This window comes from Barbus barbus, assembly GCF_936440315.1.
Source record: "Barbus barbus genome assembly, chromosome: 22".
In the NCBI taxonomy this organism is placed as follows: Eukaryota; Metazoa; Chordata; class Actinopteri; order Cypriniformes; family Cyprinidae; genus Barbus; species Barbus barbus.
In genome coordinates, this window is record NC_136750.1 from 393,931 (window position 1) to 414,115 (window position 20,185).

General features: G+C 41.4%; 1 protein-coding gene across 2 annotated transcripts in view; it reads right to left on the bottom strand.

Annotated features, from left to right (window-relative positions):
- The window catches only part of ppfia1 (PTPRF interacting protein alpha 1), a 45,306-nt gene extending 29,726 nt beyond the window's left edge, over positions 1-15,580 (bottom strand). For both annotated transcript variants that reach the window (XM_079446042.1, XM_079446041.1), the window contains exons 1-9: positions 14,812-15,580; positions 8,590-8,850; positions 6,796-6,897; positions 4,817-4,981; positions 4,661-4,735; positions 3,445-3,546; positions 2,226-2,450; positions 1,998-2,144; positions 646-780 (exon numbers count right to left, since the gene is read on the bottom strand). In XM_079446042.1, coding sequence (XP_079302168.1) covers positions 646-780; positions 1,998-2,144; positions 2,226-2,450; positions 3,445-3,546; positions 4,661-4,735; positions 4,817-4,981; positions 6,796-6,897; positions 8,590-8,850 — 1,212 coding nt within the window. In that variant the 5' untranslated portion in view covers positions 14,812-15,580. The remainder of the gene's footprint in view (positions 1-645; positions 781-1,997; positions 2,145-2,225; positions 2,451-3,444; positions 3,547-4,660; positions 4,736-4,816; positions 4,982-6,795; positions 6,898-8,589; positions 8,851-14,811) is intronic.
- Positions 15,581-20,185: the final 4,605 nt, after the last annotated feature.

Consider the following 20,185-nt stretch of genomic DNA (forward strand, 5'->3'; position numbering starts at 1 on the left):
GATCGATTATTAAAGCTGGTGTTTCAAGTGCAACATAAAACTGCATGCTTGCTGAGATTTTATTTGTAGTTGTTTGGCAAAAAAAAGACGCACACAGAAGAGGCTTTGAAAACTGCTTTCCGTGCACAGATCAGGATTTAAACTAAATAAAACCACCTGATCATAAATGTGCACACAGTCCATATACTCTTGAAGACGTTCACGCTGTTGTACTGCAAACCGCCCAGTCCAGTGGACAAATAATAAACCCAACCTCTGCTTTTTCATTTAATGCACAACATTTACAATAAAGCCTCATGTGAGTTAAACACTCAGATCACATGCAGGTGTTATGAAATTATACTCACACCACAAAACAAATTAAACAGATTTCTATGTAAGTTACAAAAAAGTTGTTTTGTGGAGTCCTGTGATCACAAATAATCAGGAGCAGACAGGACAGAATGTGTGTGTCCTACTTTACATGAAATACAGATCAAAAACAGTGTTATGATGTGCACGCTGAACAAAAAGAAGAATAAACTACTGTCACTGTAACACTGTTATCATTAATCAGTGGTCAAATATCACTGCACAGAACACAAACAGCAGTTTCCGTCTTCTCTACATGGTGTGTGTGTGTGTGTGTGAGAGAGAGAGCCGTACCTTAGTGAGGGCCACGACCCTCTGAGCCAGCTCTGCCTCCACCTCCGGCAGCGTCTCGGCCTTACGCAGCGTCTGCTGCAGCTTCTGCTCCGCCAGCTCCAGACGCTCCTGCAGCTGACGACCCTTGTCCTCTATCTGCACACACACACGCGTCAGCCTGAACTCATGATCCATCACGACTGGTTAATCACAAACACACGGATAACCACTGAGACCCCAACACCAGTAAGTGATGACTCCAACATCACTGCGTGGAATAAATGTGACCTGTGCTGGCAAAATGAGTCGGAATGAGCAAAAAATTAGTTATTTACCCGTGCTGGCCAACTGTCCTGAGCTCATTCACACAACAGCCGGCGCGTGACCCGTCGTCTTCTTCTTGCTTTACGGTGGATCGCAGACTTATAAGTGCATTAACCACCACCTATCTCTCAGATGGACCCCTGACACTCCTAATTGAGATTGTAGATAGTGTCAGGGGTCCATCTGAGAGATAGGTGGTGGTAATGCACTATCCACCATATATAAATACTGTTCAGTTTCTTGCACAGACCAATTGTTTCGTGTCTTTAGATCTCAATGTATAGTCATGAGCAGCAGGGTTTAATCTGGTTTTGTCTGTGTTTTTTCTCTCTCTCAAAGCCGTGGGTCCCACTGACTGCCATTATATGGCTGACAAACAAAGATGTTTAACTCAAACCGTTGCAGTCTCTGTTCTACTGAAGAAACAAAGTCACCTAAATCTTGGAAACCCTGGGGGTAAGCAGATAAACATCACATTTTCATTTTTGGGTGAACTACCCCTTTAACTAAGCGTTCCTGTAAAACATAACGGATTATGTTTGTGTTAATCTCACCAAGACACATTTCTCAGTAATGTACTTTATAGGGAGATTGCGCGCTCTCTCAAATGTCAGTGAGTGCGATCGTTTTGTTTTCATCAGATTGGGTTTTAAAATCATATTTTACTGGTTTGGACTCATGTCATCAAGAATTTGATATGAATATTCACAAAGCCGGAATGAAGTACTTTGCAACAATAGACTGGTGAGAAGCAGCTGCAGTCGTCCAGAAGCGAGCAGAGAAAAAGGTACTTAACTCAGAAAACGTACAAATAAAGATCATTTTAGCTGTTTAAGTACTATTTGGAGCACTGGGATCTCTAGAAGAGGGTTGTTTAATGAACTAATTTGTGAAAACCTCAAATTCGACCAAAGCTAAAATGTTTCACTTCTTTTGTCTGTAGCTCAAAATTAGCCTGTGCGCATTCACACTCATTTAGCCAGCACCGCTCACAAATGTTCTATTGTTCTCAGAGTAACACTGATAAAGACGGCTGACGTGCTGCACACCTGGCAGACCAGCGAGTCCTTGTTGGCGATCTCGTTCTCCAGTTTGTCGTTGAGGTCGTGGACAGACGTGGCTTCTCTCTGAGCTGCTAGGTAGCGCTTCTCCAGCGTGGTGATCCTCTCCTCCATGTCGTCCTTCTGAGCCAGAGACTGAGAGAAACAGAAACACACGGTCACAAACTGGCTCGTTCGATGCGTTCCTCTGCGGACGAAGGCTCTGCTCTGTCGTACCTCTCGTAAGTCTCTCTGCAGGCGGCTGTTGATGTCCTCGGACTTGATGAGGTCTTTGCGGGCCGTGTCCAGATCCTCCTCCAGCTCAGCGATGTGGCCGCAGAGAGACGCCACACGCTCCCTCAGGTGCAGGAGCTCCTTACTCTGCCTGTCCATCGCCTCCTGCAGCTCCCCGTCCTTCCCACAATCCTCCTCTGCGCCCATAGAGGCGTCTGACAAGCGCAGCTGTAAACACACACCATGCTTTACACTGGAATATGAAGACTTCAGGAAACTGGCAGTATGCTCAACAGAAACGCTTGCATTGAATTCAGGGTTTCTGCAGGATTTTTAAGCTCAAATTTAAGACCTGCACAAATTAAATGAATACCACATGAGCAGGTTTGGGCAATATCTATAGTGACATATTAAACTGTAAAATGACTGTAAAGAGCATGATTTACAGTTCAGATACAAGTTTTCACAAAAACAAAACGTTTTATAAAATGATACACTTCACATTTCAGCCTTTAAACCATTTTTAAGTCAAAAGTATTAATTATATTAATTTAAATAATTGTCAATAAATTATTACATTCACTAAATAACAAATAAATTGTACTGTTTAGATTTGTATAATGCATTATCTTCTTATCGATCCACCAGTTCACATTTACAGCTCTGTGTCACAAACATGGGTGGATTTTCACATGGGTCTGAACAAAAACAACAGGCTTATTAAAAATGCACATTCATTCTCTGCCAGCAGGTGGCGCTACGGAACGGCAGAAATATAACAGTTTCCCCGGTAACAGCAGTAAACACATCAGCACAACACCGGACTTTGAGACGCGCAGTGCTCATATTCAATTAAATCAGAGCCTTTTGAAGTTTAATTATCACAGTAAGCCATATCACAATTCTGGTCTTTCCATCCCCAAATTTAAGATCTCTTGAAATCATAATTAAGACTATCTTGTACAATTTAAGACTTTTTAAGACTTTAAGGATCTGCGTACTATTTTGTTGAAAATATCACTCAAGAGTGAAACAATTCTGCTTGTGTTCTCAGCCGAAAGAGAAGAAAGTTCCATCTGTTTACACGGTGTTGAAAAGAGCCAGACGGTACAGTGGCACGTCAAGAGTGTTAAACAGCTCCATGTATGATTATGTCTATATGAATAGATGCCTACAGTTAATCAGTTCATCATCATCTCGATTACTCTTTGGATGCGTTTACCTTGCCATTAGTGTTTGGTGCTGCATCAGAGCTGTGATTGACATCTGCTGATCCATCAATCATCCCCTTCTTCTGATTGCTCTGCTCCTTGAGAAACACCAGCTATAACAGCCCAGAGACAAGCGTTTACCCACATCACATTGTTATTAGGGCTGAAACAATTAGTCGACAACAAAAATATGTCAACAATTTTTTAAATCTCATTTGACCTAATGTAAGGAGCTGCAATAACGCGGTTTGACCAGTGTGGCGCTGTAGCGCAAGACTGTAATTCAGCCCTCCTGGACGCAATTCAAGAGAAGACACACACGGCGTAAACGCAGCCGAACCAGACGCTGCTGTGTATGTGCTGCATGCTTTCCTCTCAATAACGAAATAAACAAATGACAGCGGTGAAAAACAGCAGTTAAGCAAGCAGCTGATATGTTTGCATGAGCTCTGCAATCGGCACTCCAGTCACGTCACGATTATTTATATAGCGCTTTATACAAGAGATTGATTTAAAGAAAGCAGCTTTACAGTATTAAACATTAAAAAAGCAGTGCAAGTTACACTTTCAGAATTACAACTTGATTTTCTGTTATAAAGCAGCTATCCATGTGTGGCGCTAGCTAATGATAAAATCTATTTATTAGTGAATGCAAAAATAAATAAAACTCATTACATTAAAGTGACAGTTTGGTCTGCATAGATAAAGCTTAATCTAGCTCAGGACAGTTTGATTTGATTGTTTTAAGAGAGCTAATGTTTTGAATAAAATAATTTATACAAAAATAAAATGTCTTTTGTTCTCAAATCACTTTTATTCTGTTCCACATCCATATGACTTACTAGATGTTATGCAGAATGAGGAGTTGTTAATTAAACGGTGAATGAGAAGGTCTCTCTGTTTGTCATCTCATTTTGTGTGCCAAAATATATTTATTAGTATTTAAAAAAAAAATAACTGTATACAATTGTACAATAGTAATATAATTGTTTGAAATGTTCAAAAGCTGATGTGATTGCCTTATATTAATTAGAATGTGTAACTCAATATTTTCACTAATTATAAAAGCTGAATAATACATCAAAGCCTACTGATGAATTGTGAAATAATCGAGGATTAGTTGATTAATCGTTGTAATAATCGTTAGATCAACTGATTATGGTTTGTTGCAGCTCTAATTGTTATAGCATGGGCTGTTCTCCGAGGCTGTGATTGGTCCGGTCTCACCTCTTTATGAGCGGCTGTGAGCTGCTCCTCCAGCATGCTGCATCTCTCCAGAGCCACACGCAGACGCTCTCTCACCTGATCGAAACAAACACGCCACACATAAAGCACATCCCAAACACACCAGCGGCACACACGGCAGCTTCCTGAAGCCAGTACCTTCTCATCAAGGGCTTTGTGGTGCTCGAAGAGAGATTTGAGCGCCTTGAGCACCTCCACCTCACTGGAGACGCCGGCGGGAGACTGAGCCTGACGCTTGACCACGGTCATCCTCAGCGAACGCTCGTGACGAGACACCAGACACTCCAGATGCTCCAGCAACAACTGAGATCAGCAGCCAACACAACACAGATCACACTCAGACTGACATCAAACCAAACACTGGCCGACCCTAATCATATCAGCCTCGACATACAGAACCATGGACCCTTTTCACAACACTGTGATGATGCGTTTCAACGGTCATCAGCATCAGAAATACTTCAAAAATGTGTGCGCATTTATAACACTATACTTTGTAATATATGTGTCCCTGCAGCACAGAAGCAGTCTTAAGTCGCTGGGGTATATTTATAGCAATAGACAACAATACATTGTATGGATCAAAATTATACATTTCTCTTTTATGACAAAAATCATTAGGATATTAAGATCATGTTCCATGAAGATATTTAGTAAATCTCCTACCGTAAATATATCAAAACTTCATTTTTGATTAGTAATATGCATTGCTAAGAACTTCATTTGAACAACTTTAAAGGAGATTTTCTCAATATTTAGATTTTTTTGCTCCCTCAGATTCCAGATTTTCTAATAGTTGTATCTCAGACAGATATTGTCCTATAGTTCAATATTTTTCTATCCTAACAAACCAGTCATCAATGGAAATATTATTTATTCAGCTTTTAGATGATGTATATATCTCAATTTATAAGTGCTCCAGGGTCACATATAACCTTTGCATAAAAAATAAAAATAGTTTCTTCCCTCAGGCAATTTGAACTCTTAACAATAAACATGAAACACACAACACTACCATACTTTATTTTTTATTTAACACACATACTTATTACATTTCAAATTTGCACCTAACATACTGAATTGTCTATTTTGTATATTTGTACATTAATGTTTTATTATCTGTGTCCTGTTGCTGTCTTTCTGTCACACTGTGGAGCTTCTGTCACTAAAACAAATTCCTCGTATGTGCAAACATACTAGAGGCTGACATTTTTTCGGGAATCCCGCGGGTCACGGGAATCCCGCGGGAATCCCACGGGATGGGAAACAAAATCACTATTAATAACGTGATTGGGACGGGACTGGAAAAAATGTAAGCGGGAGTGGGCGGGACCGGGAATCGTAATAACACTATGATAACTATAACTATACAGAAATATACCTTTTAAATAAATAAACTAATTTTGAACTCAATACTAGTTGTCCTGTCTCTTTCTGCTCTCCTCCTGTTTGCTTTGGTGTAGCCGGTTAAGTGAATGGCGTGCTCCACACACTCGTAACAGTTGGTGGCGATAGTGCCAACCACCAATAATGGTAGAGAAGAAGTAGGCTTCTTCACGCACTTTTTAGCCGCGAAAATCATAACCAAAATGGAGGCAGACGTGAAAGCTACACTGCAACGACTACCGTCTGAAAATAATACGTCAGTTGTGCTCACGGATATTTCTGGGCGGTCTGAAATAACTAAAAATTTACGCGTTGAGAAAGATGGCGTGAAAACGCCATACGCCAGCTGCAAAACTTGTAGACAAAAAAAAAACAACAACACGGGAGTGGGAGGGAATGGGAGTCATTCTTCTGGGATTGGGACGGGACGGGATTTCCCCCCAGTTTTTTTATGGGATTGGGATGGGACGGGATTTTTTTTGTGGGAGTGGGACGGGAGAGGTTTGAAAATTCACTCCCGTGTCACCCTCTAAAACATACCTGGCCAATAAAGCTGATTCTGATTCTGATTCTCTGTGCTGCACTGAATAAACAACCGTGAATGTGATGATCCATTAAACTATATACAAAGAAGCTGCACTACTTTCTTTGTTTAAAGCGAAAAAAATAAAGTTTGATTCTATGTATCGTATAAAAATATATAAAATAAACAAAAACACATTTGTACTCACGCGTGTGTTGTTTCTTTCTGCTTTCAGCTCAGCGATCTCCTCCTCTCGCTCTAGCAGCTGCTCTCGACACATATTCACTTCCTTCGTAAGAGCAGCAAATTCCTTCAGCGCCATGAAACAAGAAAACATGATTTTAAAGAGGATTCTGCTTAAAGTGACACACAGCGATCAACACAAACAGCACTCACTGGAATCAGTCAGTCAGTAAGATGACGCTCATACAGTCTCACAGTAATGTCACCTATACTTTGGGAAAATTAGGTTATTAAAGGAACAAAAGGCTGGTTAAATTGCTTTAGCTCTATATTCAGGGATGCACATAAGTTTTTCAGCCTGGTTCTCAAGAGCACCTGGAGATCTGGTTTGGTCCTCACACTGCACACATAGTGTGACCCATTAAATATAAATATAAAAAAAAAAAAAACAATAATAGTGAAAATAATATTGCACTTTATTCATTTTGTTGTGATAATACTATTTTATTTCAAAATAAAAAGGGAGTATTCAATAAAAAAATACAATTATTTTATATTAAACTTAATAAAATGCTAATATTTACTCTTTTAAAATATGAATTTTCATCATTTTCAAACTTAAAATCAGCAAGCTTTTATTTTGGCGGGTTGCCAGCATGTAAGCGCATATGCACTGCTGGGTTTAGCGCTGCTGACTGAAGAGCGTCAGTGAATGAAATGTCAAGGTTTTGCACTGTGCTTTTATAAACGGCAGCAGATAGCCTAGATTTATGCTTTCAGTTCGAATAGAAATCTTATACTGTATTTCAGTTTGTCGATCTAAAATGCTAACTGCACATCTACAGAGGTCAACAATGCCGATGCACAAATGAGCAGCCAGAACTTATTCACACAGCACTATTTTTTTTGGTCACGCATGTGCGCCCCTGTTTATATTCTACTTAGGGCTGCACGATAAATCGAAATTAAATCACCAATTAGGCAAAAGCTGCAATCGTTGTGCGTATCTTTCAGTGAAGCAGGGTTCTGTGATCAGTAGTAAATCTCCATCTGAAGGCCAGAGAAACTCCAAATATCCCCCGCAGAAGAAAGCTAACGCACATCGTTCTAGGAAACAGAAGATAAACACAGGACTACGACAATATTTGGTTTACCAGAGTTCTTATTATAATTTTCATTATAATAAAGTATATTTATAACACAATGCTAAGAGAGTTTGGAATAAAAGCATGTTATTAAATGTGGAATTTTGTGGGACAAGAGGTTCATAAATGCTTCTCATGTTTGGAAAACTTTTGACGCATGTTGCTTTTCCAAATGCACATTATAAACTACTCAAACTTACCGGGTAAAGACTCGATGGTATACAGAAGCGGCTTCGGATGGAGCAGCATTTACTAAACAGAGCCGTAGCTCAGTAACAAGCTACACAAACTGCTTTCATAATCGCAGAACGATTTCATCATCGCACGATTAAAACGGTCTGCGATTATGAACGCGGTTTTGCATAGCTTGTCGGTGAACTACGGCTTCATTGCTAGTTTCCAGCCGCAGCGGTATCCCTTCTAGCCACAACCCTGGAATGACGTGCATTAGCTTTCTTCTGCGGGGCGTATTTGGAGTTTCTCTGGCCTTCGGATGGAGATTTACTACTGATCACAGAACCCTGCTCCACTGAAAGATACACATCATGACGATCGCATTCGATTAATCGTGCAGCCCTAATTTCACTGAACTGAATTGCTGTGTTAAGGTTGAGCAGCGGTTGAGTTTCTTGCTGACAGACACAGATGTGCCAGCGGTTGTGAGCAGCAGTCACCTGCGGCAGGGCGCTGTTGAGCTGTCTCTGTAGCGAGTCTCTCTCGTGGCTAATCTCGTGCAGTTTGCTCTGCGTCACACACAGGTTCTCCTGCGTCTCTCGGAGCGTGTCCAGCAGTCGGTCTCTCTCCTCCAGCATAGACACCATCAGAGACTCAAAGTGGCCCTCGGAGTCCGTCTGCACGGGAGAGCCGGGGCCTAGAGGGCCTCCGTTACTGCCGACCTCCGCCTCGCTGATGGTGGGCATCACCTCGCACATCATCTACACACAGACAGCACAGCGTTACCACACTGACACAGACCAGAAGCTCTGGACTAGACGTCTAGTCTTTTCTAGTTAAAAAGACTCTCTGAAGACTATGTTACTAACTAAACAGAGTCACTTCATCATTGCATCATTACTGAGTAGTTACTGGACAAAGAGAGACAGAGCGAGAGAGAGAGCAAGTGTTGCCTGTGTAATAAAGAAAAAAGAAATACATTTTTTTTTTTTTTTTCTCACTATGTTTTTATTATGGTTTGTTTGCCGTAGTGGCTGTTAGGATGAATTAAATAACTCTGAAATAACTGAAATAATTTGATAAATTGATGTAATTAATCTGGCCAAGCATTCAAGAAAGTAGTGGAATAATGACATTAACGAACAGACGAAAGATCAGACCAGCAATAGACTGAGGTTCAGACTGGAAACATGATGAACATTAGACCAGTGACAGACAGAAGATCAGATCAATAGAAGACAGAACCAGTAACAGACAGAAGATCAGATCAGTAACAGACAGCATATCAGATCAGTAACGGACAGAAGATCAGATCAGTAACGGACAGAAGATCAGTAACGGACAGAAGATCAGTAACAGACAGAAGATCAGTAACAGACAGCAGATCAGATCAGTGACAGACAGCAGATCAGATCAGTAACAGACAGAAGATCAGATCAGTAACAGACAGAAGATCAGATCAGTAACAGACAGCAGATCAGATCAGTAACAGACAGAAGATCAGATCAGTGACAGACAGCAGATCAGATCAGTAACAGACAGCAGATCAGATCAGTAACAGACAGAAGATCAGATCAGTGACAGACAGCATATCAGATCAGTATCAGACAGCAGATCAGATCAGTAACAGACAGCAGATCAGATCAGTAACAGACAGCAGATCAGATCAGTGACAGACAGCAGATCAGATCAGTGACAGACAGCAGATCAGATCAGTAACAGACAGCAGATCAGATCAGTGACAGACAGCAGATCAGATCAGTGACAGACAGCAGATCAGTATCAGACAGCAGATCAGATCAGTGACAGACAGCAGATCAGATCAGTAACAGACAGCAGATCAGATCAGTAACAGACAGCAGATCAGATCAGTGACAGACAGCAGATCAGATCAGTGACAGACAGCAGATCAGATCAGTGACAGACAGCAGATCAGATCAGTGACAGACAGCAGATCAGATCAGTGACAGACAGCAGATCAGATCAGTGACAGACAGCAGATCAGAGACAGACAGCAGATCAGATCTGTCAGATCAGTAACAGACAGCAGATCAGATCAGTAACAGACAGCAGATCAGATCAGAGACAGACAGCAGATCAGATCAGAGACAGACAGCAGATCAGATCAGAGACAGACAGCAGATCAGATCAGTAACAGACAGCAGATCAGATCAGTAACAGACAGCAGATCAGATCAGAGACAGACAGCAGATCAGATCAGTAACAGACAGCAGATCAGATCAGTAACAGACAGCAGATCAGATCAGTAACAGACAGCAGATCAGATCAGAGACAGACAGCAGATCAGAGACAGACAGCAGATCAGATCAGTAACAGACAGCAGATCAGATCAGTAACAGACAGCAGATCAGATCAGTAACAGACAGCAGATCAGATCAGTAACAGACAGCAGATCAGATCAGAGACAGACAGCAGATCAGATCAGATCAGTAACAGACAGCAGATCAGATCAGTAACAGACAGCAGATCAGATCAGTAACAGACAGCAGATCAGATCAGTAACAGACAGCAGATCAGATCAGAGACAGACAGCAGATCAGATCAGTGACAGACAGCAGATCAGATCAGAGACAGACAGCAGATCAGATCAGTGACAGACAGCAGATCAGATCAGCGACAGACAGAAGATCAGACCAGTAACAGACAGCAGATCAGTAACAGACAGCAGATCAGATCAGTATCAGACAGCAGATCAGATCAGAGACAGACAGCAGATCAGATCAGAGACAGACAGCAGATCAGATCAGAGACAGACAGCAGATCAGATCAGTGACAGACAGCAGATCAGATCAGATCAGTAACAGACAGCAGATCAGATCAGTGACAGACAGCAGATCAGATCAGTAACAGACAGCAGATCAGATCAGTAACAGACAGCAGATCAGATCAGTAACAGACAGCAGATCAGATCAGTATCAGACAGCAGATCAGTATCAGACAGCAGATCAGATCAGTGACAGACAGCAGATCAGATCAGTATCAGACAGCAGATCAGTATCAGACAGCAGATCAGATCAGTAACAGACAGCAGATCAGATCAGTATCAGACAGCAGATCAGATCAGCAACAGACAGAAGATCAGATCAGTGACAGACAGCAGATCAGATCAGTGACAGACAGCAGATCAGATCAGTATCAGACAGCAGATCAGTATCAGACAGCAGATCAGTATCAGCAACAGACAGCAGATCAATGACAGACAGCAGATCAGATCAGTGACAGACAGCAGATCAGATCAGTAACAGACAGCAGATCAGATCAGACAGACAGCAGATCAGATCAGTGACAGACAGCAGATCAGATCAGTAACAGACAGCAGATCAGATCAGCAACAGACAGAAGATCAGATCAGTAACAGACAGCAGATCAGATCAGTATCAGACAGCAGATCAGATCAGTGACAGACAGCAGATCAGATCAGTAACAGACAGCAGATCAGATCAGAGACAGACAGCAGATCAGATCAGTGACAGACAGCAGATCAGATCAGCAACAGACAGAAGATCAGATCAGTAACAGACAGCAGATCAGTAACAGACAGCAGATCAGATCAGTGACAGGCAGCAGATCAGATCAGTATCAGACAGCAGATCAGTATCAGACAGCAGATCAGATCAGCAACAGACAGAAGATCAGATCAGCAACAGACAGCAGATCAGAGACAGACAGCAGATCAGATCAGTATCAGACAGCAGATCAGATCTGTCAGATCAGTAACAGACAGCAGATCAGATCAGTGACAGACAGCAGATCAGATCAGTAACAGACAGCAGATCAGATCAGTGACAGACAGCAGATCAGATCAGTATCAGACAGCAGATCAGATCAGTAACAGACAGCAGATCAGATCAGTAACAGACAGCAGATCAGATCAGTAACAGACAGCAGATCAGATCAGTAACAGACAGCAGATCAGATCAGTGACAGACAGCAGATCGGATCAGCAACAGACAGAAGATCAGATCAGTAACAGACAGCAGATCAGAGACAGACAGCAGATCAGATCAGTATCAGACAGCAGATCAGATCAGTGACAGACAGCAGATCAGATCAGCAACAGACAGAAGATCAGATCAGTAACAGACAGCAGATCAGAGACAGACAGCAGATCAGATCAGTGACAGACAGCAGATCAGATCAGTATCAGACAGCAGATCAGTATCAGACAGCAGATCAGATCAGTAACAGACAGCAGATCAGTATCAGACAGCAGATCAGATCAGTAACAGACAGCAGATCAGATCAGTGACAGACAGCAGATCAGATCAGTGACAGACAGAAGATCAGATCAGTATCAGACAGCAGATCAGATCAGTGACAGACAGCAGATCAGATCAGTAACAGACAGCAGATCAGATCAGTAACAGACAGCAGATCAGATCAGTGACAGACAGCAGATCAGATCAGTATCAGACAGCAGATCAGTATCAGACAGCAGATCAGATCAGCAACAGATAGCAGATCAGATCAGTAACAGACAGCAGATCAGATCAGTAACAGACAGCAGATCAGATCAGTGACAGACAGCAGATCAGATCAGTAACAGACAGCAGATCAGATCAGTGACAGACAGCAGATCAGATCAGTGACAGACAGCAGATCAGATCAGTGACAGACAGCAGATCAGATCAGTAACAGACAGCAGATCAGATCAGTAACAGACAGCAGATCAGATCAGTGACAGACAGAAGATCAGATCAGTATCAGACAGCAGATCAGATCAGTGACAGACAGCAGATCAGATCAGTAACAGACAGCAGATCAGATCAGTAACAGACAGCAGATCAGATCAGTGACAGACAGCAGATCAGATCAGTATCAGACAGCAGATCAGTATCAGACAGCAGATCAGATCAGCAACAGATAGCAGATCAGATCAGTAACAGACAGCAGATCAGATCAGTAACAGCCAGCAGATCAGATCAGTAACAGCCAGCAGATCAGATCAGTAACAGACAGCAGATCAGATCAGAGACAGACAGCAGATCAGATCAGTAACAGACAGCAGATCAGATCAGTAACAGACAGCAGATCAGATCAGTAACAGACAGCAGATCAGATCAGTAACAGACAGCAGATCAGATCAGTAACAGACAGAAGGTCAGTAACAGACAGCAGATCAGATCAGTAACAGACAGCAGATCAGATCAGTGACAGACAGAAGATCAGATCAGTAACAGACAGCAGATCAGATCAGTAACAGACAGAAGATCAGTAACAGACAGCAGATCAGATCAGTAACAGACAGCAGATCAGATCAGTGACAGACAGAAGATCAGATCAGTAACAGACAGCAGATCAGATCAGTAACAGACAGAAGATCAGTAACAGACAGCAGATCAGATCAGTAACAGACAGCATATCAGATCAGTGACAGACAGCAGATCAGATCAGTAACAGACAGCAGATCAGATCAGTAACAGACAGAAGATCAGATCAGTGACAGACAGCAGATCAGTAACAGACAGCAGATCAGATCAGAGACAGACAGCAGATCAGATCAGTAACAGACAGCAGATCAGATCAGTAACAGACAGCAGATCAGATCAGTAACAGACAGCAGATCAGATCAGTAACAGACAGCAGATCAGATCAGTAACAGACAGCAGATCAGATCAGTAACAGACAGCAGATCAGATCAGTGACAGACAGAAGATCAGATCAGTAACAGACAGCAGATCAGATCAGCGACAGACAGCAGATCAGATCAGCGACAGACAGCAGATCAGATCAGCGACAGACAGCAGATCAGATCAGCGACAGACAGCAGATCAGATCAGCGACAGACAGAAGATCAGATCAGTAACAGACAGCAGATCAGATCAGCGACAGACAGAAGATCAGTAACAGACAGCAGATCAGATCAGTAACAGACAGCATATCAGATCAGTGACAGACAGCAGATCAGATCAGTAACAGACAGCAGATCAGATCAGTAACAGACAGAAGATCAGTAACAGACAGCAGATCAGATCAGTAACAGACAGCATATCAGATCAGTGACAGACAGCAGATCAGATCAGTAACAGACAGCAGATCAGATCAGTAACAGACAGAAGATCAGATCAGTGACAGACAGCAGATCAGTAACAGACAGCAGATCAGATCAGAGACAGACAGCAGATCAGATCAGTAACAGACAGCAGATCAGATCAGTAACAGACAGCAGATCAGATCAGTAACAGACAGCAGATCAGATCAGTAACAGACAGCAGATCAGATCAGTAACAGACAGCAGATCAGATCAGTAACAGACAGCAGATCAGATCAGTGACAGACAGAAGATCAGATCAGTAACAGACAGCAGATCAGATCAGCGACAGACAGCAGATCAGATCAGCGACAGACAGCAGATCAGATCAGCGACAGACAGCAGATCAGATCAGCGACAGACAGCAGATCAGATCAGCGACAGACAGAAGATCAGATCAGTAACAGACAGCAGATCAGATCAGATCAGTGACAGACAGAAGATCAGATCAGTAACAGACAGCAGATCAGATCAGTAACAGACAGAAGATCAGATCAGCGACAGACAGCAGATCAGATCAGTAACAGACAGCAGATCAGATCAGTGACAGACAGAAGATCAGATCAAGACAGCAGATCAGATCAGTGACAGACAGCAGATCAGATCAGTAACAGACAGCAGATCAGATCAGTATTAGTACGGTTTAGTATCGTTACAGGGGTTTATTTACCTTGATTCTGAGCAGGGTTTGTTTCTCTTCTCTACTGTGTCCAGTTCACTCACAGATAAATTAACACATTTAAAATATCAACTACGACGCAAATTGTTCGTCAAGCCATTAAACTTTACGACATGAGTAAAATGAGTTAGGAATCACTTTTTAAAAAAATGATCTGACTAAGAATAAGCGAAAAAAAAATAAAGAAAACAAACGAGGCCTTTATAATGAGTGAGAAACATCACTAATTACTAGAGATCTGAGTCTTTAGTGATGGAGAAGACATCACTGATCCATCACTGCCATTCATACACTCAAATATACATATAAATCATATAAATACCAAAATACTCATATATAAATAAACTCCAATAGCGGCCTGCGCTAGTTAGCATTAGCAGCTAAAGTAAGAGTAATCAAAATTATCCTCATGCAAGCGCAGGAATAAATCAATTTTATCCTTTAAAAGAAACACATAAAGCCGACGTTTGATGACGTGTCGTACTATTAAAATATAAATGAACGAAACGCGTTTATTATCGTGAATTATTCTGACGCGTCACCATCTGATCCATGAGGAAAAACACCGGGATAAAAGTACAAATCCACCACTTTAAAAGCACAAACCGGCCTTTAAACGACACTATCCGCTAGAAAAGTCTTTCGTCGGCCGGGCTGAGGTCGAAAAACAACAATTAATGCATAAAAAAAGAGTTAAAACTAAATTTCCAGCGAGAGTTTGTCGCTGCTCCAATTTCCTGCGCTCGCGAGAGGACGCGCTGACGTCACGACGCCATGCACAGATCCCTGGAAGATACACAGATCATCTGTTCTCTCATGATAAACCCTGATCCAATGATTCTTTATGTTATAAACTATTATAAATGCAATCATTTATTTATTTACTTTATGATTTCGAGGAGTTTCAGTAAAGTTCTAGTCCTGTAGAGTCCAGTGTCAATCTTAATCATTAAACTTACATTCTTGACCTTTGTGTAAAATCTATCATTTATTTTAGTTTTTAAAACCATAATCAAGCTAGTCAAAATTAACTGACACTAAACCAGAACAGTGTGTAACTCACACCAAATATTATTTTCTACATTACATTGTTCCAGAGTTATTATAAAGGGACGAGAATATTGAATTACAATAATGTTTAATAAAATATAAAATCGGAATAAAAAAAGTCACCTCAGGCTGTTTAGACAGGTTTTGAGTTTTTCTGATTCAAACAGTGTTTAAAAGTCATTTGATTCTCTTTTGGTAAGAAAATAAACACCACTTTAAGATAAGACAAAAACCAAGGGCATTGAGAAAATCATAATGGAAAATGAACGCTTACGTAAAGATATTAAGACTATATAAAATGCCTTTTTGCGCTTTTTTTCATGAATGACAGATTTAACAAAATAATAAATGAGGTTCAGACCAACCTCAACCATATTGCCTTATATGTGAAGTGATGTGAAGTGAAGTGACATTCAGCCAAGTATGGTGACCTATACTCGGAATTCGTGCTCTGCATTTAACCCATCCAACATGCACACACACACACACACACACACACACACACACACACACACACACACACACAGCAGTGAACACACACACACACACACACACACACACAGCAGTGAACACACACACACACACACACAGCAGTGAACACACACACACACACACAGCAGTGAACACACACACACCGTGAACACACACCCGGAGCAGTGGGCAGCATTTATGAGTTATAAGTTTTGATATATTTACGGTAGGAAATTTACTAAATATCTTCATGGAACATGATCTTAATATCCTAAACATTATTATATAAACACTGATATAAAAACAGTAATATATAAACAGTACTATATAAACACTGATATATAAACATTAATATATAAACACTACTATATAAACACTAATATATAAACATTAATATATAAACACTACTATATAAACATTAATATATAAACACTAATAAAAAAACACTAATATAAAAACACTAATATATAAACACTACTATGTATAAACAGCTGATGTGCTGACTTCCATCAGCACATCAGCTGCCCCACCAGGGGCGAAAGGACATTAGATCACTGTTACACCTCATACAAGAACAGCTACAAGGCACAGTCACAACCACCGTTTGGGAAATCGGACCACGCCGCCATCTTCCTCATGCCTGTTTACAAACAGAGGCTGAAACAGGAAGCCCCGGTGCAGAGGGAGGTCCAACGCTGGACGGACCAATCGGTGGCCGCTCTGCAGGACGCGCTAGATGACGCAGACTGGGACATGTTCCGGCGCAGCTCTGATGACGTCAGCTTGTTTACGGAAGCGGTTGTGGGATTTATAGAGAAACTAATGGATGATACGGTGCAGAAAACCATCATCAGGACGTTTCCCAACCAGAAGCCGTGGGTGGATAAAACCATCCGCGACGCCCTGAGATCCCGCTCCGCTGCCTACAACACAGGGCTCATCACCGGGAACATGGATGATTACAAGGCTGCATCTTACAGCGTGCGCAGATCGGTGAAGGAGGCGAAGCAGCGCTACGGGAGGAAACTAGAGTCGCAATTCCAACATGGCGACTCTAGGAGCCTGTGGCAGGGACTTAGAACCATCACGGACTATAAAACACCACCCTCCAGATCGGGGAATGCGGACGCCTCTCTGGCTGACGAGCTGAACACTTTTTATGCTCGCTTCGAGGCTGCAGCTAATCTCGCTAACGGCGCTAGCAGTGCTAACTGCATGCACGCCGAGGAAGCCGGTGAGGACAACGTATTCACCATCACGGAGCATGACGTGAGGAGGGCATTCAAGAGAGTGAACATCAGGAAGGCAGCAGGACCAGATGGCATCACAGGTCGGGTTCTGAAGGCCTGCGCTGACCAGCTAGCACCGGTGTTCACCGAGATCTTCAACCTCTCCCTGGAACAGTCCATAGTCCCCTCATGCTTTAAGCAGTCCACCATTGTTCCTGTCCCCAAGAAACCGCAGCCCACCTGCCTAAACGACTATCGCCCTGTAGCCCTCACATCAGTGGTGATGAAGTGCTTTGAGAGACTGGTCAGAGACTTCATCATTGCATCACTACCAGACACACTGGATCCACTACAGTTTGCATACAGACATAACCGCTCCACGGAGGATGCCATCTCACACCTCCTCCACACCACAACAAGTCACCTGGACTGCAGAAAAGGGAATTATGTAAAAATGCTGTTTGTGGACTACAGTTCAGCGTTTAACACCATAATTCCCTCCACACTCACCTCCAAGTTGGAGGTCCTTGGTCTCAGCACATCCTTGTGCCAATGGATCTCCAGCTTCCTGAAGGACAGACAGCAAGCCGTACGGATGGGTAAACACACCTCATCCTCCATCACCCTAAGCACTGGAGCCCCTCAAGGTTGTGTTCTGAGCCCCCTGCTGTACTCACTGTACACTTATGACTGTGTGGCCACTTCCAACTCCACCACCATCATTAAGTTTGCTGATGACACGGTTGTGTTGGGCCTGATCTCAGACAACGACGAGACGGCCTACATACAGGAGATTAAGAACCTGGAGAGTTGGTGCCAGGTGAATAGTCTACACCTGAACATCAGCAAAACTAAGGAGCTGATAGTGGACTTCAGTACGAAGCAGGAGCGGTCGTACCAGCCGATCACGATCAGCGGGACTCCAGTGGAGAGAGTGGACAGCTTCAGATACCTGGGTGTTCACATCACGCAGGACTTGACTTGGTCCTGTCATACCAGCACCCTGGTGAAGAAGGCCAGGCAGCGTCTGTACCATCTGAGACGCTTAAAGGACTTTAGACTCCCCTCTCGGGTGCTTAAGACTTTTTACACCTGCACCATCGAGAGCGTCCTGACGGGCAGCATCACTTCCTGGTTCGGGAACTGCACTATGCAGGACAGACGAGCCCTCCAGAGGGTGGTGCGTTCAGCGGAACGTACCATTCACACCGAGCTCCCTAACCTGCAGGACATCTACAGCAAGCGGTGCCTGACCAGGGCCAGGAAGATAGTGAAGGACCTCAGCCATCCCAACAATGGACTCTTTTCTCTGCTGCGTTCAGGGAGACGCTTCCGCTCCATGAAGGCGAACACAGAGAGAATGAGGAGGAGCTTCTTCCCGCAGGCCATTCGGAGTCTAAACCACTCTCCACTCTAATCACATCACCCCACACTTCCACTTTGCACATTTTTCAAGTACAATCTGCACTAATTTGTAGAAGGTACGGAAGGATAAATGAGTGGGACTTACATACCATTTGTCTTTGTCTTTAGTATCCTTTTACTCACTTATACACTTTACTGCACTGCACAGCACAGCACACGGACACTTTATCACTGACATACACTTTACTTTTTATAGAATCTATATAGAATCATATTCTATTTTTTATTCTCATATCTATTTGTTATTTTATTTTATTGCTAGTTTATTCTGTATATATGGTTACTGTACTTTTTCTATTTGTATTTTTGTAAACTTGAGGTTTTTCTAATTATGTTGGACAATTTGTTGGACAGTCGTACAATACATTTCACTACATGTCGTACTACGTATGTATATGTATGTGACAAATAAAATTTGAATTTGAATTTGATTACTATATAAACACTGATATATAAACACTAATATATAAACACTAATATATAAAACTACTATATAAACACTACTATATAAACATTAATATATAAACACTACTATATAAACACTGATATATAAACACTAATATAAAAACATTAATGTATAAACACTACTATATAAACACTGATATATAAACACTAATATATAAACATTAATATATAAACACTAATATATAAACACTAATATATAAAACTACTATATAAACATTAATATATAAACACTGATATATAAACACTGACATAAAAACACTAATATATAAACACTGATATATAAACACTAATATATAAACATTAATATATAAACACTAATATATAAACACTACTATATAAACACTAATATATAAACATTAATATATAAACACTGATATATAAACACTGACATAAAAACACTAATATATAAACACTGATATATAAACACTAAATTATAAACACTAATATATAAACACTGATATATAAACACTAATATATAAACACTAATATAAAAACACTAATATATAAACACTAATATATAAACACTGATATATAAACACTAATATATAAACACTGATATATAAACACTAATATAAAAACACTAATATATAAACACTAATATATAAACACTGATATATAAACACTAATATATAAACACTGATATATAAACACTAATATATAAACAGTAATATATAAACACTAATATATAAACACTACTATATAAACACTAATATATAAACATTAAT